Here is a 23,840-nt window from a genome sequence, read left to right on the forward strand (position 1 = left end):
CAGTGGAGGTTTAGGATCAGTTTCCTTCTCCTCAATTGGCTACCTTCCCAGGTTGACAGGCTCCATCTGCCCCTCACTTCCCTCTACAGTACATGCAGAAACTGCTTCTTGGCTGTATAGAGTTACTAGTTCTTAGCCAGCTGCTTCATACAGCACTTGAGATTGACTGAGGTGCTTATACAACTTGAAAACCCACTGATCTGAACTGTCACCAGCAGAAGAGGTGGGCATTTGGATCCTCTTTTTCTTTTGGACTTGTACATCAGCTGCTTTTATTGTTGGTAGAATGAACAGCCCAACCTGTGCCTCCTGTCTCATTGCAGCCTAGCTCCACATCTTAAATAGCTGTGGCCCAAGTAGCTACTTTCCTAAAGTCCATGAATAAACATTCAATCCGAGTTTCCTGTTTTGCCATCTCAGCCTAGTTTTGTAGATACATTTCTGTTTTGGGGACAGCATTTTAATCATCAGTTCAGTTTTGACAGCTTGGCAAATAGCACGAAATCCTGCCACCTAGATTTGTGTCCCGGGCCCTCAAATCTCTTTGCTTATGGACCACAATCTTCTAAGGGACTGTCTTAGGTCCCACCTTCTCTCCCACTCATAACCACATATACCACCTTCCCTCTTATGTGTATAATGTTCCTCTGCCAACTACAGCAATTGCGTGTGGAAAAACCTTATTAGCAAAGGAATGCATTTTTCAATGTCTTCAGTGGAATTCCTAAGCTGGAAAGAAGGAAGTATGCCAGCTCTGTACTGCCAGCCTGCTCTTTTTAGACCACCAGCATGACTGCTGTCTCAAGTTCTCACTGGGACTAAATGATTTACATTGCTGTAGAAGTTAGTCTCAAAAACAAGCCTTGAGGAAACACAGCATTAGCCTTGTAAACTGTACTGTGTAATTTTGCTATGTTGGACTTCAGCAGCAGCAGGAATTACCTACCTTTGCTGTTGATTGTGAACACACATGTATACATTTTTGAAAAATATGCCTGCAGACTGTCTTAGAAACTTCAGTTTTCTGTCAACAAAACATAGCTGGAATACAACTTCGGTCTGTGGAAAAACCTTTATATGGTTTTCTAAACATTGCTCCATGCAGCTTTAAACTTCAGCTTTTTTTTTTTAACCAGCAGAATGAAATATTTGGATGCCAAAACTATGATGTAATAGCTGCTTTGAAAAACCGATTAGGCATTCCCCAAATATTTAACTTTGGAAAGTAGCACCTACTGCTCACATAGAGCATGCTCTGTGTATATATTCATTTACACAACCATAATGGTTCTAACAGGTACAAGGAATGGTTGAAGTTGTCTGTGGGAGTGCTAGCCACAACCTGCATCCCATCAAGTCCAGTTACTGCCTGTTTTAGAAAAGGTTATGCCTTTGTTACAGGTCAGACTGTGGATTATCCAAAGCTTGATCTAGTCCGGTTTCATGGATTTGTTTTATTTTGAGTTTCTGCAGCATGAGGCAATAGATAAGGTACTTGGCTAAGCGCAGCCTCCTGTCGGTATTGTGGCTCATAACATCAAGCAGGGAGGAACTGACCAGTTGAATCCAGGGTGTAGTTCTGCAGGTGTCATCAGTGTGGTGTCCTTCAGATGTCCTCTACTTAACTCCCATCAACTGCAGCCAGCCTTGCCAGTGGTCAGGAGTGATGGGAAGACACCTCGGCGCTTCTCCTCACCACCATCATCACCAGCTACAGCTGCTGCTCCACTTCCACCTTACTACCATCTGCTTGCTTGCAAAACAGGGAGCCAAAAAGGAAGCAGGCAGTGGCATTTGCTCCTCTGTTCTCTGGGCCAGAGCAAGAGGCAAGTGAACAGAAGGAGCAGGTCCACAGAGCTCTTGGCAGGGGGCTCCTTGCTAGACTATAGCCCATGGTAGATGCTAACCTGTGATGGCTCTGGAAATAATGAATTGGTGTCTGGCATTAGTAATGGACTGTAAGGGATAAAAAACAAAACTCATTTCAGATCAGAAGGATATACTATTGATCCCAGTGCTGATGGACCATTTGTCTGCCTGGGAAAATGATTTGAGCAGGCTGAGTTTGGGGATAAACTTGAGTGGCTTTGTCATACTAGCTGAGGCTGGTGTGCCAGCCGTGACTTGTCTCAGACAGACAGCTTGGCCATTGTTATCTATGCTCCAGTAACCTCCATTTTTGATGAATGCATTGTAAGTGGAGTTGCTTTCTAAGACTATAGAAACTTCTGTTAGTTCAAATTCAGCTGGCAATGGTAAGGTAATGCAAGTTCTTAAACAAGTGTACTGGCTCCCAGTGTATTTCTACCCACACCTTAGGAGGGCCGATTCTTGCCCTCAGCATCTCTGAGATCTTGCTTGGAGGCTTTCCTGAAGGAGACTTGGCCATCAGAGATGAGGCAGTGGTGATTTGAGGGGCAAGGGGACTTCTCAGTGGAGGCACTGTGGTTGTGGAATTTTCTCTGGAGAGAGCATTAGCTTGTACCAACTCTACCACTTTGGCAGTAGACAAATAACTTTTTTATTTTTCCAAGCCTTTTAACTCCATTTCACCTGTATGGGTTTATGCTGGGGGTTTAGGCCATTCATTTTATTCTGTATTTTACTTTGTATTTTTATTTGTAATCCACCTTGAACATTTTTATTGAAGGGAAAGTATACAAATTATTTAAATATGAATTCATTTCCCATCTAGGCATTTGAATACCTGCCTGTGTTTAGCAAGGATCTCCCTACTCACAGCTACTATTGAAGTAATGAATGGTTCCTTTAGTGCTATAGCAGATAATTAAGGAGAATATGCCTCACATATTATGAAACATTGTGCAGCTTGAATCAAAAGGTGGATAATATGCAATACACAATATGATCCAATTTGCAAGCTCCATAGAAAGGGTATGTGTAAAATTAGGCCACAACTCAGCACAATGTTCATTATGGTACAAAAGTATTGCACTTAATGTTGTCCCTAGCAAATCAACAGAATATCAAGTTAGAACTACTGTATTAAAAAAAGACCCATCCTATTTCTGCCCACCCTGTTAACTAGCTAGACTTCTGTATTTCTAAACTTTTGTCCCTTTGGTTTTAGCTTTATCTTCAGGCCAGAATGAAAGGCGATTGGGCAAGACTTGTGCGTCCTACGGCTCAGTTCGGTCTTATTGCAGCATCCATCTACGTGGGCCTCTCCCGTATTTCTGATTACAAACATCATTGGAGTGATGTGTTGACCGGACTTATCCAGGGAGCACTGGTAGCTATACTTATTGTAAGTCCATGCAAAGTTACTCTACCATTTGATCAATATAGCTTTTTGGCAAAATTACTTTTGCTGACTTGATGATGAAACGGGGTGGAGGGAGGATGCCTGGACAGTGGTGAGATGGGGAAAACGTAGTATATTCACTACGCCCAGTGTCAACGTTTCTTTTTCCACTCCTCCTTTAGAAACCATGATGTATGGGTGGGTTAGGGTACATCTCTCGTCCCAAAACTATTTACAAAAGTGAAAGCCTTTCCAATTGGGACTAGCATGCATAGATTATTGGCACTTGCCCCACTTCCCTTTCTGACAACAAAGATGAAAGAAGCCTGAAGTGCGTATAAACATGCTGCAGAAGTTAGGCATTAGGACTGGGAAATATGTGGTTTGTGAGTACTTCACCCCCACTCCTGGGAGCATCGTGATATATTGTCTACATCATGATACATCAGCATATCTCAGCTGCTGCTTCCTCCCTACCTCAGGGATGAAGACTCAACCAAGATACATTGCCCTAGAGTGCTGGGTGCCTCTGCGTGTATGGAGGCTTGATCAGCTGCGGGGTGGGCAGCCTCCCACCCATTCCTCAGCTGATTAAGCACCCACCCTCTGGCTCACGTGAACCAGAGGCAGCCCTGCAGATGAAGTATGAGAAGGTTGTAGGCAATCACCTTCTCAAGCTCTGTCTACCTCTCTGTCTGAAAGGCAGGCAATTTGAGCTAGTCAGTACCTGTTTTCCAACACTGTAATATACCACCAACTAAACTTCCTGATATGGTGGTATGTTACGATGTTGGAAAGGAGGAAGGGAGGAAAAAGGCAATTACTGGCCACGGAGACGATTATTGTCATGGTGTGCAGCTTCTGCCTCTTCCTGTCGGCGTTGGATGGGAAAAACTGCTTCCTCCTCCAACGCCTGGAGGAAGGAGTCCTGGCTCCACCTGTGCTAAGGCAGCCCTGTGAACACTTGCCTTGGCAAGAGGTAGCCCACCCACACCCCTGTGCAAAGGCGGTTCAGATGCACAGCTTCTTTAAAATGCTCTGCTGAGGGAGCACACAGCTGAGCCCCCACTCTGACTTGTGGGGATGGTTTAAGGAAGCCTGCTTCTCAGCTGAATAAGCCATCCACCTCCAGCTCGTGGGAGCGTGGAGAAGTTTAAAAAAACTATCTGTTGTATGGTAGCAGAGGGACTCGGGAGCAGTGGCTGCTTCACCTGCAATATACCACCAGGTGAAGCTACCATTGTGCTGTGGCCCTCAGCTCCCCAACCACCACAATGTATTGCCAGCTCAAAATGTCTGAAACCGGTATGGCAATCTGATTGCCATACCAGTTTCAGACAATTTATTGGTATACTGCCCAGACCTATTAGGCATATTTAAAGAATCATTTTGTTGTACTCTCTCTCTCTCTCTGACAGCTGTCTCACTGCCTAATGTGTTCAATTTGTTTATCCAGGTTGTGTATGTATCTGATTTCTTCAAAGACAGAGGTCGTACATTTAAACAGAAGGAGGAAGAAGATTCACACACAACCTTACACGAGACACCTACCAGTGGAAATCACTATGGCAGTAATCACCAGCCATGATAAAGTCAACAGCTATTACCCTGTGGAATATCCCCTTCTATAAAAAGAAAATTTCAAGCATTTCTGACCTATGTAAAGAAATAAATTAAATGCCTCTTGAAGGGACTGCTGCTGCTATACTTCTTGGATGCTCACTTTACATGTATATAGTAACACTTAGGTATCTAAACTTTAAATCTCTATTGGTTCAAGCTTTTGCTTTAAACACACAGTATTCTGGCTGTTGTTTTTTTTTAATTAAAAATAATGTGGTAACACTTATGTACAAACAGCAATGGTATGTAATATGCTTGCTAGCATGAGGCTTATGGTGAAATACATACAATAATGTTAAGCATCTCTCCTGCTTGGGAAGGATTGGCAGATTCTGTCGCTAACTTTACACTTCTGCCTCTGAAGAATAATTAGTGATGTTCAAACGCCGTGCCAGGACAATACTTATAGGTAAAGACTTGCAGCAAATACAATATCTCTCTTGATTTTGGTAATGCCTGTTAAGGGAAGAAAATAATATGATGTCATAAGAGTAGCTGTACCTATTGCTGATACTAGCAACAGGGGATATATTAACAATGCACCTGAGTTGAAGCTCAGTATCAATTTCAAACTGAGTATCATTTCCCCAGTTTCCATCTCAAATGTGTGTATAACTAGTTTGAGGGGGCTGTGGAGACATCAAGGGCTTTCCAGTTACCTGCTCCATAAAGAATTGGATCACAGCAGATAAAGGATACATGGAACCTACCATTAATACATTAGGGACACTCTGACTTGTTTAAGAAATTTAAAATTGCCTGTGAAAAGACTACATTTCAAGATGCATGCAATTTATAAGAAGCTGAACATACAGACCTTCTGCAAATTTGTTTTCCAGTTCTGTGTTTCCAATGGCCTTTGCTGCTTGACACATCTGTCGAAGCAATTCTTCTAGCCGCCTCATACAGCGTATTATGCTCCCTGCATGAGCAAAAAAGGGCTTGCAGTAAAAGCAGACATTTTCTAATGAGGAATAGCAGATCCTTTTCTACCAGGTAGTTGTAAAGCTGTCTACTTAAGCAGGACTGAAACATCTCAGTCCTATAGTTTTTCCCCAAACAGATAATCATAAGGTCATGAATATTAATTTTCCCAACTTGTGTTATCAGAAAGGATGGGTTCAAACTAATGTTATCACCTATAAGTCAACCTAAGGCAATGGTTTTGACTACTTCTTATTGCACAGACTTCTCATTGCAGCTCTCAGGCTACCCCATCATAAGAAGCAGGGTACCAAGCTTCCTTCTTCCTAACCTCCTGCATATTTTTGTAGTGCGTACATGAAGGAAATGAATCGCTTCATTTCAAAGATTATGGGATACATTTAGATACATGGTGGAGCAGCTATAAGGTGTGGAAATCTATAGGCTAGGAATGTGTGTTCTTCTCAGTTTGTAAGTTAAAAAGAAATGAAATCAAAGTTTTATCAGCCAGTCTCAGCAAGAGATTAAATTTAATCATTTGATTCCGGATCCAGCAACTCTAATAAAAAGCCACCTGGAGTCAATTACCAAAAAGACAGAAGTCTGAGCCAAAAGAAGCTGGGATATATCCTCCAAGGGTTTGCTGCATGCTGTATTCTGAGCAAACCATCACTTTGGTTGTATAGACTGACTTCTCTTACAGGGCTCATTATGAAAATGCAACCAAAAACACTTTTACATCCACAGAAGCATTTTTGTATGGTTAAAACAGAGGATGTGTGTATGGAGTAAAGGACATTTAAATATACTCCATCTGCCTTTCTGCTAGACATACTGAACTATATGAACTTTCTACTTTCCAGTCTCTCAACCACAACATGATCTGCATGGCCACTGAAATTTCACTTAAGATGGACTTTGTCATGACAAAGAGAAAAAGTGCCTTTCTCTCAGTATTTACTCCTTCTTCTGTTAAAGGGATTGCTTATCTGCCATATGGAAACAAGAATGTGCCATTTACTCTGCGTTTGCAAAAATGGGTGTGATGGTGGTTTGGGGTTATGCTACTATGGTCAGTGCCTTGTCTGTGTTTTATATAATTTCTACCCTACCAATGAAAATTGCTACTGTGGGCAGCTTACAAAGCTTAATTATCCCACCCTGCCTGATGCTGCATGTCAAACTTGGCCCATCAAGCAAGTCTCCGTCTCCAGCTAGCAGCAAAAAGTTCACTTATTGGGCAAGACTTATGGTTACTACCTATCTACATGGGAAAGGAGGGTGGGGGACATTTTTATATGGCATTTACAAATGCAACCATCCACAGAATTGATTGCCTGCTTCACTGCAACCAAATAAATTGTGTATATGACACAAGTGACTTCAAGCCTCTCTTATTCTTTACCCCCAATAACATTTCTGCTGCCTCCAAAGTGATGACTGCTACAGCACACAATCCATGCCATCATTGCAAAGATAGCAGAAATGGCTAGTGGCTGGGAAGCAATCAAAGCACCTGGGACAAGGTGCAACAACAACTTCTCATTCTCCCTCTTGTACCAACCACACAAGGTTAAAAGACAGTTTTGATCCTATGCATAGTTGACATTTGAGTAGGCTTCACTGAATTCAATGGAGCCACGGATCAGGCTGTCTACATTTATGCACATTGAGAGATACAGAACACAAGGGACACACTGGGGAGAAAGAGAAAAAAGAAGAGCAGAAAGCATGCCATGTGGAGGAGAGACAAGAGAGAAAGATTCTCCCACAGGCTGCTGATTAGGAGGCCTCAGTGGAAGGGACTGTTGTCATGCAAACAACTGTACTATCCTACCATCCCACACCTCTGATGCATTAGTAGTAATACAAGTGCACGCACCTTCAAAGACATCTGTCATTTTGCATATGTGAGCAAACGTTGCTCCATTGGCCCACGTGTGCACGACATCCATCAAGTTTGGCCTAAACGCATTCAGGTAGTTTTCCTCGTCAATTTCCAATTTAGCTTCTGCTGACACTTTAGCGATTCTTTTTGCACATTCCTTTAAAGAGGATTTTGAAAATTTGAGACAAACCAAATAAAAGTTATCTTCCTGAAATATGCACGCCAGACAATTGACTGTTAACAAGCTGAGATTATTATTTTCAGCAGCAGCAGTGCTAGATTTATATGGCCCACTCGTTCCGTAGGTAGCTTACAAAAGAACAAGAAAATGCAATGTTCAAAAACAAGATTAAAAACATCATTTCTGATAAGGGAAAACACAACTGACAAGAAGCTCAATTTGAAAAATAAAACAACTTGCACAGAAAGCTAAGACTCCGTTGACAAATTAGTTGTATAAAAGGCATGGAGAAAATACAAAGGTCTGGCACTAAAAAGTCCATAGAGCCAGGAGAGCTGCTCCATGAACTTCCCAGTCAGGGCGCCATGGGCAAGAAGCTGCACTTCCTAGCAGCCACCCACTTCCCAGGGCCACCTGGGCCAAGGTCTCTGTCGAGTAACTTAAGGCCCACGCAGGTACATGAAGGGAAATGAACTGTGTTGCCTCATACACACCTGCTTCACTCCTCCCTTCAAACAAGTGAGCAAGCCAGGAACACATCAGATAGTGATCATTTTCCTTTACATCTAAACTAGGAAGTTTTGACTAACGGCATCCAAACAAGTCAAGACATTAAGACAAATTTAAATCACCTTGGTTTGTTCATTTATCATACCTTCCAGTTTGGATGTAATAGGAAACTAGTTAACTGGAGTTTTCCTGGCTCCTGATGAGAGGAGCAGAGCAGCTGTGTGTGAGATGTATGAGGGATAATTGTTTTGCAACATTTATAGACTGATTTCTGATTAAAAATCTCCAGGCAGTTTACAAAGCAGTATCTTGGTTTGTTAATCTAAATGCAGCCACTGAGGAAGTGGAGACTGCCAGGCAGATGTCTTCATGGGCCTTCATAAGTAAACACAGAAGAAAATGCTAGTTTAACAGGCTCATGTTGCTCACTGGTATGCAAAAACCATATTGGATAAGTCACTAGTATGCAAAAACCCTCATTGGATAAAATATTCCAAAAGCCCTCCCCTCACCCTCAAGCTATCTTAATGGTATTAAAATTTAAAGACAAACTTTAAAAGATATCAAGAAAGATTTTGGATTATATCATCCCAAACACCCTATAAAATTTAATTTTTAAATGTACGAAGCTAGCACGATGTGTAGGCATATCAAGAGCTGTGCCGGTGCAATATCTCAAAGATATACTATGGTGTATGTTTAGGTTACAGAGCAGGAAAGGGAAGGTAATTGACTTTTAATGGCTTGTAAAACCATTTAGTAATGAATGCGGCATTTCCTAGGCCAGAAAAATCTGCTGAAGTTTACCTGCATTTGGCGAAGGGGGCCTGCCAACTGTTCTGTTAGTTTGGGCATTTCACTAGACTGAAAAAAAGATGAAGAAAGCATCAATATCCATTCATTTGGCATTATTTAAATTAATTTATAATTTTTTCTCTGAAGACCACAAGTTATGTATCTGGTGCACAAAGTCTGAAACAAGCAGAGAACCTGTGGGATCAAATGCTTGGTGGATTGTGCTCATCAATCCTTTAACACTCTTAAGAAAGCTTCTTTTACAGAAAATAGACCAATAATAAGAGTAGTGCCAAACTTCAGTCCAGAATATGGGCCTCTGGACTTCTTTTCAGTGAAATATTATCCCAATGCCAATATATTACAACACATCAACTTGGAACAAAAATAAACTTTGAGATTACCACTGAACCACAGAATTTCAAAAATGCTCTTTAGATATTTGACATAGAAGCCAATGATTACAAATAATTTATCACTGAAAAATGCAACTGAATGACGAGGGGAAAGAAATACTGAACACTGGCCATGCAAAAGTAGAACAGCCTTCACCTTCCTCTTCTATGCAGCCTGCCACACGCCCTCAGTACCTGCTCCAGATGATTAGGGGACCCCTCCAGAGCAGATTCTGGGGGGTGCGTAGGGGGCTGGAGTGCGAGGAGAGGAAAGCGAAGTCACACTGTGAGAGGAAGTCCACCTGCACAACAGTGGATTCCACCTAAGTTTCTGATACTTATTTATTTGGCATTTTCATTTCCGCCTTTCAAAGAAGTGTCTTTTTCCTCTCTACTGAATATATGCAATAAACTTTGGGTGTTTCATGTGCACATCCACTTCTGCTTATGTTATTCAGAGGGGCAGGGGCTCCTTTGGCAGCAATATGGGATGCAATGCAGGACAACACAGTTTTAGGGTGTGGGGGAGAACAGAAACCAGAAACTTCTTTGTGAATGTACAGAACTGCTTTCTTCTCATCCATAAAACTTTCTGGATCCTGACCAATGACACTTTTGGAATGCACTTTATAATATAGGAAAATTAAAATAAAAACAGCTAGGGAAATTAAAATAAAAACAACCGAGTTTTTAAAAATTCATTTTGAGACAAGGAACTCAGTAGGAGATGTCTTGATTGTTGTGGGTGCCATTTAAACTCATTTTTTCTCTGCTCTGGTTCTGTCTGCTTGACTCTGTTTCCAGCTTCCTCTGGTGTTACTTATCAGGAGGAAATCTCAACCCAGTGAAAGTCCAGGACTCTCTTGCTCTCCCTGCACGGTAGTGTCTGATCCTGCATGTACCATGCCCATTTTTTTAGCTTAATGAATCTTGAATCTAGGATTGTATATTAGTTTTACAAATGCTTTTTAGCCCCCTTTTCTGACTAGAAAGCAAGGTAGAACAAAACATTCATTTAGATATAAATTACGGCTAATCAAATTTAGGTTTTTCTGGTTATGCAAACTTAACTTACATTTTCTTGAAATACAAAGCAGCTTAGTAAAGCCGTTGCTTGCTCTGCAGATAAGTCATTGAAAAGTCCATTGAACATCATTTCCGTCAGCAACAGCTCATCAGCACTGGAAGAGGAAATGCAATCGACAGTGTTAGATATTTCTTCGTCCTTTTATACATTTGAAAGCAATTTTCTGGAAAACTGATCAGGAGCTTCTGTTCAAAAGGCAGAAGAATTAATAATAAAGACATTTAATTCAGAAAGCGCCCTTCCACTACCAATGGGAAAAAGAGAGGGAGCAAGCAAGCAAGCAAGCGAAGAATCTGGATGTCGTCATAACTTTTACAGATGGCATACCAGAAAACTACAGGGGTCCTGAGAAACAAAATTTGGAAACAAAGGTCAGGATGGATTAGCATGTCATGTAGTGTTCAGAAGCTGAAATTGGATTTGCTGGAGGAGATTAAGCCAGAAGAGCAGAATCTACACTGCACTTTGATGCCAGAACTATGGGGTAAGGGTTTTGGCTTGCCAGATGGATCGATCCCTGCTAGCCTCCTCCCATGTGCTCTTCTGGAGATTCACCCAGCCAACGTCTGGGGGTGCTTGGGGGAAGAGGAAGGGGCCAGTGCATGAGCAGAAGCCGTGGTGCAGGGCCTCCACTAACAACTCACCAGCTGAATCCTGCCCAGTGTATTTTATGAGACTGAAGGGAATAAACAAACTTGGCTAAGCATGTTTATTTGGAGAGAAAGAACAAAATTTAAAAAGGACCATATACCAAGCGTCCAAATAATTTTCTACGCTCTAATGGTTACTATTACAAATTCACAATATATATTGGGTTAATTCTGCCAAGCTAAACCAGGACACCTCTTATTTTCAGATGTAACATTAGCAAGTTAATATACAATCATAGAATCATAGAGTTGGGTCATCTAGTCCCACCCCCTGCAATGTAGGAATCTCAGTGAAAGCATCCATGACAGATGGACACCCAAGCTCTGCTTAAGAACCTCCAAGGAAGGAGAGTCCATCTCCTATAATGGAACACTCTGCAGAATCTAAACACTGAACACAAAGAAGTCGCATAAAGTTTCAGATTTCATATTCTTGTTCTGGGTTTGCAGCTTTTTGTACCAATCAATAGTGTTGAATATTCAAAATATGTTAAGGTGTTGCTATCAGAAAGTGGGTGCCACTTCTAGATGATTTACACAAACACCATAATATTTGTTTTCTAAACTAATATAGGGATCTAAAAAGTAGATACCATGTATCTTTGACATCACATTTCAAAGTAGGATCCAGACAGTGGTTTGAAGTATGCTCACAAACTGGGCCCACCCAATACAATTTTTGACTTTACTTCCTTTGAGCAAGAGATAACTGGTGCCACCCTGATAAATGGTAGGGTAAAAGTATTTCAAATAAACTGCTTCTGAAAGGACCTGCAATTTCCAAAGTAGTTTGCTTAACTGGTTATGTGGGGGCTGCTGTTTAGAAGAACACAAACCAAAGCCCTGCTGGGTTCATGGCGTTCTCTGGATCCCAGCGTCACTGTGCTTTTCTGTCCTTCAAACTTACCCTGTGTTTTACTTTCAGTAACCTAGGATCACTTCAATACTGCCCCCCATATGTTTTAACATGAGATTTTTCCTTAGCGTCATAATGTCCCATAAGATAAGAGGAAAACTGCATACAAACATCTGTTCGCCTGTCTTTTCTACAACAGTAACATACGTTACCTGCTGATTTCACAAGCAACTCGGCCTTTCATCTCTATGACGTCCGAGGAGGTTGCAAAACCCAACCTTCTCAAAACACGTTTACGACACTTGAGCTCATCCATTTGTAAAACAGTCCTGGCTTTCTTCAGTTCTCGTTTTGCTGCTTTAATGTCTACAGCGATCTGAAGTTAAACACAAGCAAAGAGGTGTTACGAGGAATCAGGCATTAAGACACTTTTGACCCTGTCTCCTGGAAAAACCCCAAAGTTTTACTGTGAATGTAAAACTTCAATCTCCACAGGCCACATATCTACCCATACATCTGCGAAGCAAAGGGAGAAACAGATTTGTGAGCAAGAAAACAAAAAAAGTTAAGAATTTTCTATGGCAATAATGCATTACTATTGTAACTATTGATAAGATTTCTAGCCCACGCTTCCCCATAACATCCCAGGGCAGGTTACAACAGTGCGAAAATACAATATTAAAATCAGTTAGAACAGCTTACAATCAATATTTCCCAGATGCCAATGTCAGAGTAAAGAGGTGGGTCTTAAGCATCATATAATGAAAACAAGAGACTAAAAGGGCCAGGCACCACTCTGTGAGGAGGGAATTCAGAGCCTAGGGGCTGTCTTCTCCTGGGCAAACCCCCCCCCTTACTGGAACTTCAATGGGTGGCAAAATTACCTAAAGGGCCCCATCTGCTAATCTCAATCCCTGACAGAGTATGTAAAAAAGTAGGTGGTCTTTCAGATATTTGGACCTAAGTTATTTAGGGCTTTGAACGCTGATGTGAGCACTCTGGACTGGTCCCTGAAATAAACTGGTAACAAGCACAGCTGTTTTAAAGCAGGAGTTAAATGAGTTCTAAATGATGCATTTTGGACCAGTTAAAGTTTCCAAGGGGAACCCTACGTGGAATGTGTTGCAATAATCCAACCTGGAAGTTACCAGAGCATGGAGCAGAGTGACCAAGTCATTTCTGTTGAAAAGGGGGCATATAGCTGCTTGAGCCTCCAGTGATAATGCTGGATCCAGTAGTACCCTCAAGAGGTCCCTTTCAACATTGTCCAGAACAGGCCATCTCCCCACCTACCAGGGAACTCAGGACACATAACACCCATGTTGTATTAGGATTCAGCTTCCACTTATTGGCTCACAACCAGCACATCGCTGCTTCTAAGCATTGGTCCACCCAACCCCCTCTCTCAATTCTGATTGGATGGAGCAAGAGATGTATGCTCAAGTATAAGACTACGATTTGAGAAAAAACAAAACAACCCCAGCTGGAATTCTTAGCCCTGTAAAGACTAATTGACACTATCCAGACCACATGAGGCACTACACCAAGATGCCTGCAGACACACTTCCATCAAGGACAAGAGCCAAGTTGAGGGCCTTGGGGGAAAGGGAAAAGACAGTCACCACCAGCCCGAAAATCCTAAGCCTTCCCAATTCTTTATGCCAATCTGATCTGGAAGAATATCAAATACAGCAATTTCTCAGAGCAGCTCTTATGATAATGTTTATACAACTGGTTCTTGTACTCAAATGCAATATTCACGTACATGCTTGTAATTACCAAACATACACACAGACATAAATTGTGTCTTTTGCTTTTAATGTTACTCAGAGGTGGCATCGCCCTGCCTGCAAGCATTTTGAAGGAAAAAGTCATGGTGTAGACATGTGAACACCCTTCATATTAGATGAGATGCATATGTTTTGCTCTCGTTTTAGAGTAAGACTACACAGTGAATCTGCCTTGAGCTTCTGGGTATGAAAGGAAAATCTACCATTTCCAATTCACAAAAGTGCTTCAGCAATGTGTTTCCAAGAGATATTCCATCCTCAAATTATCTGGAACTACTACCAATTTACCTGTGTACTTATGTGGCCCATTGCTTGAAGGCTAATGGAATGATTGACAGGACCGATACCTGGACAGATTCTTTGACCACCTAGTGCAATATTATCTACTACCTGTCAGCAAATTGGCCAGATGTCTCTCTCTTCACCCACCACCTTTTTTAAACTGGAGATGCTAGGGACTGAGTCTGGGATCACCTGTATGTAAAATAAGTATCACCCAATTATTGTCCCTCCAAAATAAGATGCACTTGAAAAGCTTTTCCTTACCTGTGCTTTTCTCTCACAAAGTTTGTACACAGTTTCCAAATTAGAATCATTGTGAAGTGGGTGAGAATACATCCTGTGCTCAAACGCTTCTATTTTTTGGATTACTTTCTTCAGGCCTGGATCTTTAATGCCCATGTCATCAATAGGATCCAGCAAAGGAACACCGTCAGGGAACCGTTTCTGCACTTCCTTAAAAAAAGACAGATAAAAGCATTTTTTTAAAAAAAAAGTGTTTAAAAGTATGATCTCTATTTCATCATGGCATAAAGATGTTTTCCGATCTCTGAGAGTTGATATCATGTATTGGTTAACAGACTGGGCTACAAATAATGAACGATCGAGTTCGAATCTCACCTGTGCCATGAACTTCACAGTGGTCTTAGGTATCTGATATGGGCAATAACAACACTGACTTATCTTACAAGAAGGGTAACAACTAGATCATGAATGTGAAGTACTTTGTTTCTGGAAAAGAAGAGCTATGCACGTTCAGCTTTTCAAAGTTACAGTACCTGTATTGACTTCAGTACGCTCTGCCTGTTATCAAGAGGCCTCAGGTCTTTGGGTATATATAGGCGAACACTGCTGATTGCTGACAGAAGATGCACCAAAACAGGAACAACCTATTAAAACATATGGTGATGGATGAACTGAAAATGCACATTAATCTCAGATTGCTAAGCATTTATATTGTTTTGTGCACAGCATACATTGAGCATTGCCTAGACATCTCTTACTTAATACAGTTAGAGTTTTCAGAGATCATGCTACACATGTGTATTTAAATAGTGCCTATTGCATGTGTTAAGAACTACAGCATTCATTTGAGCATTGATTTTCTACATAGTCTGTTCAATTTGGCTTCACAAGTAGTTTTCCTGAAGAGGGGAGGGGGAGAGGCAAGCTCCAAAAAATAATAAATTCCATTTTAAGATATATTGGAAAATGATGACCTCTGAATGATTTTATATTTACAACTCTGCCTGACAGGAGAATGTCTCCAACTGACCCAAATGGAGTCACTACAATTATCTTCTAACAATGCTCAGTGACAGAATGTGCCTAGCTTGGGGCCAACTGGAATAGTTTCATTATGGCGAAGGCACTTTTTTCTTCTTCTTAAAGTCCACAAAATAAATTGTCAACTCTGTGTTGGAATGAAGTGAAGGGAAAATGTCTTTAATGTTTAATGGCTGCATGAAAAAGGGAACTTTTCTCCTGTCAAGCCAACAAATAGTTTAACAGACTCTCAGAGCCCGCCTAATTTTTTTTTTTTAAAGTCAACAGAATATTAAGGGGCAGCACAAGAATGAGAAGAAGAAGAAGAAGAGGAGGAGGAGGAGTTTGGATTTGATATCCCGCCTTTCACTCCCCTTCAGGAGTCTCAAAGCGGCTAACAATCTCCTTTTCCCTTCCTCCCCCACAACAAACACTCTGTGAGGTGAGTGGGGCTGAGAGACTTCAAAGAAGTGTGACTAGCCCAAGGTCACCCAGCAGCTGCATGTGGAGGAGCGGAGACGCAAACCCGGTTCCCCAGATTACGAGACTACCGCTCTTAACCACTACACCACACTGGCTCTCGCAGATCTTGGGATTTACCACTGAAGCCTGCTATAAACTTGAATAATCTTTTTTTTTTCAGGGCAGGGGGAGATGGGAGTTGAAGTAACTTTGCTACGGTTGCTTTAGCCGAAGAGTTCTAAATCATTGTTATGCATCCTCTGTTCTATGTAAACTCACTGTTATGCTGTCAGAGAATGGTTGAAGCACAGAAAAAGGAAGGAAGACAAGCTATGGATGTAAAAGAATCCATCTAGCTACCTAATAGTTCATGCAATATTTCTAAGTCTTGGGATAAAATACACAGACTATAAATTATAGGCCATTTCCCGTTTTTACGAATCACTTGTGAATATAGCTATGTACATTTGAAAGGTAACCCCAAATGATGGGGGGGGGGGGAATTAACAAATGAAAATGCAACAGTTTTTCATTCCTTCTTGGCTACATGTATTATTAGCCAGGCAAGGAATTGCATATAAGATGGGGGGGGGGAAGAGTTATTTGGGTTTTTTTAAAATCCCAAACAAAAACCAATGCATTACATTGCAGAACTGTATGATCAACTCAAATCTAGTTACCAACTGCCTCTTGGAGGGTTAGGGGACTGAATTTGGAATCAGAAGAGTCTGTCAACACTTTTGTGCTGTTTTATAGCATTGTTTTAACGTCTGCTACTTACTGCACATGGCCTCGGGCCGTTCTTTAGAAAGATGGCTGGGATATTTTCAGAACAAGCTGAGCAGCTCAACCCTCATGGATAATAGCTGGGTTTATCTTAACCTTTTTCCATTTGGTTGTACACCTATTGCATTTATTGTACACAGCCTTATTCCTTCCTACTTTAGGGACGACCCTTATAGTTATGTGAATAACTTGACCACCCATCTACCCAGCAGGGAATGCTGCAAGATGCAATTTCATCGAGTTAGACTTTCACAACCCATAGACCACTGCACCATCTTTTACATCAAAACCACTTCTGTGATTTCCACTGAGAAGCAAACCACTCTTCAGCAAACGTTTGAGTCCACACTTATCCCCAGGCAGTGACATGGGACCTACTTGTTATTATCAATGTAAGTCTATCGTTCTTCCATACTCAGGGTTGCCATATTTCAGAAAGTGAAAAGCCATACAACTGCTGTTTTAATTACTTTATGGGGGGGGGGGAATCTCACCTGCATCTCCCCTTTTTCATCGGGTTTTGCTGGTTTTGCAGCTTCAGTTGCAGAATTTTTTAAGCTTTCTTTGCTACAGTGCAGGAGGACTTCAGCAACATAGAGTGGGTCCAGCTCACCAGAGTTAGGCTACAGTGGTAGCAAGAAACCAAGTTAGTATGAATAAGGAGATATTCTTTAACACTAGTAAAAGAAGTGTGAGAAACAAGAATGTTTCCATTAGTTAAGTTCTAAATATTCTTTGACTGATATCAAATTATATAGCTCCACATGTTGTTATTCTATATAAACCTGAGAATATTGATATAAATCCAGAATAGCTCCTTGGCTGAGGTGGACTATAAGGTTCTTGATCAAATGAAGTCAATCTTTGCTATGGCAGGTTGTTAAGAATTATTAGCTTTTGCTTGCGAGCCTCTTTCGATCCATAGCTACACAGATCACTCAGTCTATGGCTCTCTGCCATAATTTGACGGGAAATCTGAAGAGGGTCAAAACTCCAGAAAGCTCGAGAATTATTCAAAATCACAACAGAAGCTCAGTTAGTATACTGAAGATCATGAAATGGTCTAAAAGGATACTAGCATAGTTAAAGAACAGAGTCAAAGAAGCTCTTAGCGGCAAGAAGGTTTCCTTCATAAAATGTATAAAAGCTTAATGAATTATTTGCAACTTTCTTCACTGCGGAAATGGAGGGCAAATTATATAACTGCCAAAATGCTTTTTCCAAGAAGGGAATCTGAAGAACTGAGGATAGCAGTTTGTGACAAGAGCTGAAGTTCTAGAGCTAGAGCCTTATTGACAAACCTAAAACTGACAAATCACCAGGTCTAAATATTATCCACCCAGGAGTTTTTAAAGGATTAATATACAAAACTGCTTAACTTCTAACAAAAACTATGGATAAGGAAGGACAAAAATCCAGTAAAGCAGATTGTTTTAGCAAGCCTAATATGTAGCAACATTGCTGCTTCTCCTAAAGTGACCTGAGTTGTAGATTTGGGCCAACTATTATTTGTGTTAACTGCTGATTTTTGCTTCCCTGCCCCCCAAATTGACTGGCATGTGCAGAAGGCTCAAGAGATGACCTGGCCTCTCTTCCCACACTGTTTGAGGCACTCATGAACAGTAAGAGTCTTTCACAGTATCTTGGAAGAGGTTCTTGGAAGACCTCCTCCTTCCCCCAAGTTCTAATCCTAAGAACTTGAGAGATGGGCAACTGTTGTCTCTCTCAAGTCCTAACCAGCATCAGGGTTCTCCCTGATGCAAAGAAAACTTGGAAGAGGCGGGGTATTTCGCTTTATGCTGGGAGGAACCCAGGGGCAGGTATTTGCCAGAAAGGGATCTGTGGTTACCGTTGCTCACCTAGACCACAATTTAGTTGCCAATGGCTATGTTTCAATTATTTATATATAAAAGACAGATACAGCAAAAGCCTGTTGGCAAAGGATCAAATCAGAGGGCAAGAAGTGAAACACCTCACCTCATCATACGGCATGCTAAGGATACAGTGGTGCCTCGCAAGACGAAATTAATCCGTTCTGCGAGTCTCTTCATCTTGCGGTTTTTTCGTCTTGCGAAGCACAGCTATTAGCGGCTTAGCGGCTATTAGCGGCTTAGCGGCTTTAAGAAAAAGGAAACAAACTCGCAAGATGTTTCGTCTTGCGAAGCAAGCCCATAGGGAAATTCGTCTTGCGAAGCGACTCAAAAAACGGAAAACCCTTTCGTCTAGCGAGTTTTTCGTCTTGCGGGGCACCACTGTATTTGCATCTCACTTCCTTTTGAGAAAAGAAAAGAGGCTTTGCTTGACAGGGGATAGCATGTGAAGAGGACTATCAGAAGACATTGGAAGAATTTCACACTGTATCACAGATAGCTTTAAAACGGCCAGTTGTAAACAGAAACACATGATTTGTTCCACTATTAGATTACCCAATAATCAAAGTATTTATTCATAAATCCAGTTGTGGATAATACCATCCTAGTTCGTACAAAAGATATTTACAGCAGCTGTTTTAATTTTGGTTTAAAGAGCTCTGTTTACTTGTGTCATCTGAACTGCATTTGAAAATGCAACCCATATGTGGAAAAGCAGCTTTAAGCCAACATGTTAAAACATGTGCTGTTTACTCAAACTTGGAACAGGCTGACATATGCATAAAATACTCTAAGGGCACACAAAACAACCAATACCCGGTTACATCATCAGTACTGGCTGCACTTTAAAACAGGTAGCCAAGTATGTCATGCAGAAAACTCCAAAAGGGAGTCTTTTTAAATTCTGCTGGTAACATACAGCGTGCGTTACACAGAGAAAAAGAGAAAGATGCAAGTTAAAATAATACCAACAAGACAAAGTTAGCCTAATAAATCCAAATTATCTGGGCACCATCAATATCTTAAAAATTAATCAAAACAGCGAGTGAGAGTAGGCAGCGCTAGGAAATAGGACATTATTCGTATTTTAAAGCAACAAAGAGTTTATATGGCATCTTAATATGAAAAGTCGTTCTAATACTGGCAATTAAAAAAAAGCACAGGGAAATACAGGATTCCTTGAGCAGATGGCAGCATATTAGTTATGAACTCTGAAGTGTCATTTTAAAATATGGCTTTTTCCTAGTCAGGTATATATTTATCTACCAGTGGAAGAAAAGGCCATTGTTTTACCTTCACATTTGATTTCTTGGAGAAGTTCACCACCACGCCCCAGCCAAAGTCATCATCTTCATTTTTTACCTAAAATCAAAATCAAGCTAGTATATAAAGCTGCGTCTGAAACAATAACTTTCAACATATTCTGACCTTAAGGGAAATTACTTCATTTGTAATACAGACGGTTGTAAACGATCAAGTCCAGAAGTGAATCTGGAAAGAAAGTTGGTAATTATATTGTTCACTTCAAGGACAGCTGAGAAATCAAGTGAAAATTGCACATGTCCACCCCTCTCCCCGCTCCAGCAGAAGCCCTTCTGTTTGTGGGGTGGCAAATGTGGATCCAAGCCAAGAAAATTAACAATCAATAAATGTAACAGCTACATGTGTAAACAGCTGCCAAACAGCAATATGCTGGTCATTGGGGCTGGATTCAAGTAACCAATCCTGTTAGTGGATGTCAGCTACTGCAACAGGGCTTTCCTTGCTTCTTTTCTCTGCCCCACAACCCATTTGGCTGTGGAGGGGGAGGATAACCCCACAAATAGTGGGCAGTTGGGTGGGATCATTTCATTATCAGTTCTCAAGATATATCATATTAATCTCCTATGTAGTGCAATGCCTAGTATTAGAGAGGCAGCAATATGACTAGACTGGAGCTAGCTGTGCATGGGTGACAGTAGGAAGGTATTTTCTTTATAAACAAGACTAGAATTGACTTTTCCAATTTCAGGGGGGAAATGACGAACTAAGATTTAGAAATAATATTTTTTTTCCTAATCATGCTAAATGTCCCAAAACAAACAGATAAAGCAAATACCGCACATAAAGCAAAACTCTCAGAAACATACTCCTAACAAAACATACAATTTATATGAATGAGGGAGGGGGGAGGAAACTCTAGATAAAACCAGAACAGAACAAAACACAAATAAATACAAAATTTACAATGTGAACTTCCGAGATACCTCTTCTTTCCTGTGGATATTTTTCTCGGTATGATGACATGTTTTGCTATTGTCAATAATTTTATTATGCTGCACTGTTTCTGAAATGTTCCATTATATAGTAGTTATTACTATTACTTATTGTTAATAAATGTATCTTGTGCATCTCATTAATGGAGTATTAAGACCCACAGGTGCAAACCCCCAACATTATGATGGCACAGGAGCCTCATAGAAGAACGGGATGGTAACATGCTTCTGTTTCTACTTTAGCAGAATGCACATTACAAAAAACATAGAAGTGGGGGAGGGAAACAACTTACTTTTACCAGCCTCCCTGGCTGTAAAAATGGCAAGCAGTACTTTGGCTTGTGAATGTACTCTTCTATTTCTTTACCCAGTTTAGCCAGCTGTTGTCTGATTTTATAGTAAATGACGACATTTTCCTCATTTGGAATTTCAATCTCATTGTACTGCTGTTCCAACTTACTGACCTCTGCAAATAAATATTGTAAAATAAACAGATTATATGAAGCGCACAATATTGTAGCAAACCATGGGCAAGAGTATTCCTCAAGGAAGCACACTATCCATATGTAGAAGAATCCCCCACAGATCATCTTGTTTCCCCTCCATTTCCTTCCTCTTCCTGGCAGGGGCCCTCAACCCCCCAGGGTGTTACAGGGAATAACCTGGTGCAGTGCCAGCATACCAACTGGGGGGTGGGGGGTGGGATGGGGACAGTGAAAGAGCATTCTTCTAACTTCTGTGGGTGCCTCTGGGTACTGGCTTACTATTAAAAATTATTTTGTTGGAGAATATTTGATGCTCACTTCCAAGGACTTCTTTACAATTTAAGTGCACACTCAAGATATGCTAGAAAATATAATACACAAAGTGTGAATGCAACAGAATTGTGCCAGCAAACAGATGCACTGTATAGGGATACTTGTCAGAAAGCTGCATTCGCAGCATTCAGCACTTGGTTTGTTAAAGATTTGAACATCTGAAACCTTCCTTCAGCTGTACTCAGTGGCTGGGGATCTGACAAGCAGGCAATGAGTCCTATATATCCAAGGAGACTCTGGGCTTGTGTTCTTTCAACAACAACCTCCTGCCTCCACCCACTCCAGGTGCAAGACGGCAAATTCCTTTCGAAAGGGAGGTCACTTGCAAAAGCAGCTTATGATTTGGCAAAGGCATCTGTTATTAAAAGCAAGTAAGACAGAAAAATCCACAGAACATTCCCAAGCGCTTAGGATCCTGGCAACTGGGGCGAATAATGGTTCTTGTCAACTAATTTCATATTCATTAGTAACATGTTAACTGGCTCTGTGGTGAATACTGTGCAGGTAAGCCCTTGGAATATACAGTGGTGCCTCGCAAGACGAAATTAATTCGTTCCGCAAGTTTTTTCTTCTTGCGAGTTTTTCGTCTTGCGAAGCACGGTTTCCCATAGGAATGCATTGAAAATCAATCAATGCGTTCCTATGGAAACCACCTTCAGACCAGGTCTGGGGACAGTCTGTCCCCCAACCTCTTCTGAAGGCTGGGGGGGGGGACAAGGGCTTTTCTTCCCACCGCCAGCCTTCAGAAGGCTATTCTGAAGGCTGGCGGTGGGAAGAAAAGCCCTTCTCCCCACCTCCCGCCCCGCAAGCTCCGGGGACAGGAGCGCTTTGCTGCCGCCCGCCAGCATTTTAAAAGCCCCCGCTGTTCCGGGGCGATTTTAAAATGCTGGCGGGCGGCAGCAAAGCCTCCGCTGTCCCGGAGCGATTTCAAAATGCTGGGGGTCGGCAGTGAAGCCTTCGCTGCCGCCCGCCAGCATTTTAAGATCGCCCGGGACAGCGAAGAAGTCTCCGCTGCCCCGGGGGCTTTTAAAATGCTGGGGGTTGGCAGCGAAGGCTTCGCTGCCGCCCGCCAGCATTTTAAGATCGCTCGGGACAGCGAAGAAGTCTCCGCTGCCCCGGGGGCTTTTAAAATGCTGGGGGTCGGCAGCGAAGGCTTCGCTGCCGCCCGCCAGCATTTTAAGATCGCCCGGGACAGCGAAGAAGTCTCCGCTGCCCCGGGGGCTTTTAAAATGCTGGCGGGTGGCAGCAAAGCCTCCGCTGTCCCGGGGCGATTTCAAAATGCTGGGGGTCGGCAGTGAAGCCTTCGCTGCCGCCCGCCAGCATTTTAAGATCGCCCGGGACAGCGAAGAAGTCTCCGCTGCCCCGGGGACTTTTAAAATGCTGGGGGTTGGCAGCGAAGGCTTCGCTGCCGCCCGCCAGCATTTTAAGATCGCCCGGGACAGCGAAGAAGTCTCCGCTGCCCCGGGGGCTTTTAAAATGCTGGGGGTCAGCAGCAAAGGCTTCGCTGCCGCCCGCCAGCATTTTAAGATCGCCCGGGACAGCGGAGAAGTCTCCGCTGTCCCGGGAAGGCAGGCGGGGGGGGAGCAAAGACTTTTGCCCCCCGCCGGCCTTCAGAAGAGGTCCAGGACCTCTTCTGAAGGCCGGCGGTGGGCGAAAGTCTTTGCTCCCGACCGCCAGCATTTTAAAAGAGGTCCCCGGAGATTTCCGTATGGGCTTTCTTCTTGCGAAGCAAGCCCATAGGGAAATTCGTCTTGCGGAACGACTCAAAAACGGAAAACTCTTTCGTCTTGCGAGTTTTTCGTTTTGCGAGGCGTTCGTCTTGCGAGGCACCACTGTAAATCACGGTCTGCAAATTGACGAAACAATTAAGTATTTCACATAACTTACTTTCAACTACTCCTGGAATAGCTCTGTAATGTTGGAATTGGTAAAAAGATTTCTCTAACATGTATTCCGGGTTAATTTCTTCCACACGCAGCAAATTTAATACCATGTTGTATGTCAAATGGAAAGCACTGTTTAGAGGGTCAGCAGATCCCTAAAATAGAGAAATAAGATGAGCAAAAGCAGGCAGCATTCATGTTTAATACATTTTATCTTGGGAATACAAATGGAAGCCTGACATTTCAAATCCCCAAA

General features: G+C 42.0%; 2 protein-coding genes across 3 annotated transcripts in view; one reads left to right on the forward strand and one right to left on the reverse strand.

Annotated features, from left to right (window-relative positions):
• PLPP1 (phospholipid phosphatase 1) overlaps positions 1-4,954 on the forward strand; it is a 103,306-nt gene extending 98,352 nt beyond the window's left edge. For both annotated transcript variants that reach the window (XM_081213179.1, XM_081213178.1), the window contains exons 5-6: positions 3,092-3,268; positions 4,722-4,954. In XM_081213179.1, the coding sequence (XP_081069305.1) occupies positions 3,092-3,268; positions 4,722-4,853 (309 nt within the window). In that variant the 3' untranslated portion in view covers positions 4,854-4,954. The remainder of the gene's footprint in view (positions 1-3,091; positions 3,269-4,721) is intronic.
• Positions 4,955-5,067: 113 nt separating this feature from the next.
• The window catches only part of MTREX (Mtr4 exosome RNA helicase), a 43,840-nt gene continuing 25,067 nt past the window's right edge, over positions 5,068-23,840 (reverse strand). The window contains exons 16-27 of the mRNA XM_081212715.1: positions 23,589-23,739; positions 21,177-21,349; positions 19,922-19,990; positions 17,252-17,380; positions 15,023-15,133; positions 14,511-14,699; positions 12,387-12,550; positions 10,657-10,762; positions 9,199-9,255; positions 7,695-7,857; positions 5,706-5,810; positions 5,068-5,344 (exon numbers count right to left, since the gene is read on the reverse strand). Of these exons, the coding sequence (XP_081068841.1) occupies positions 5,292-5,344; positions 5,706-5,810; positions 7,695-7,857; positions 9,199-9,255; positions 10,657-10,762; positions 12,387-12,550; positions 14,511-14,699; positions 15,023-15,133; positions 17,252-17,380; positions 19,922-19,990; positions 21,177-21,349; positions 23,589-23,739 (1,470 nt within the window). The 3' untranslated portion in view covers positions 5,068-5,291. The remainder of the gene's footprint in view (positions 5,345-5,705; positions 5,811-7,694; positions 7,858-9,198; positions 9,256-10,656; positions 10,763-12,386; positions 12,551-14,510; positions 14,700-15,022; positions 15,134-17,251; positions 17,381-19,921; positions 19,991-21,176; positions 21,350-23,588; positions 23,740-23,840) is intronic.

This window comes from Podarcis bocagei (assembly GCF_964188305.1).
Source record: "Podarcis bocagei genome assembly, chromosome: 11".
Classification (NCBI taxonomy): Eukaryota; Metazoa; Chordata; class Lepidosauria; order Squamata; family Lacertidae; genus Podarcis; species Podarcis bocagei.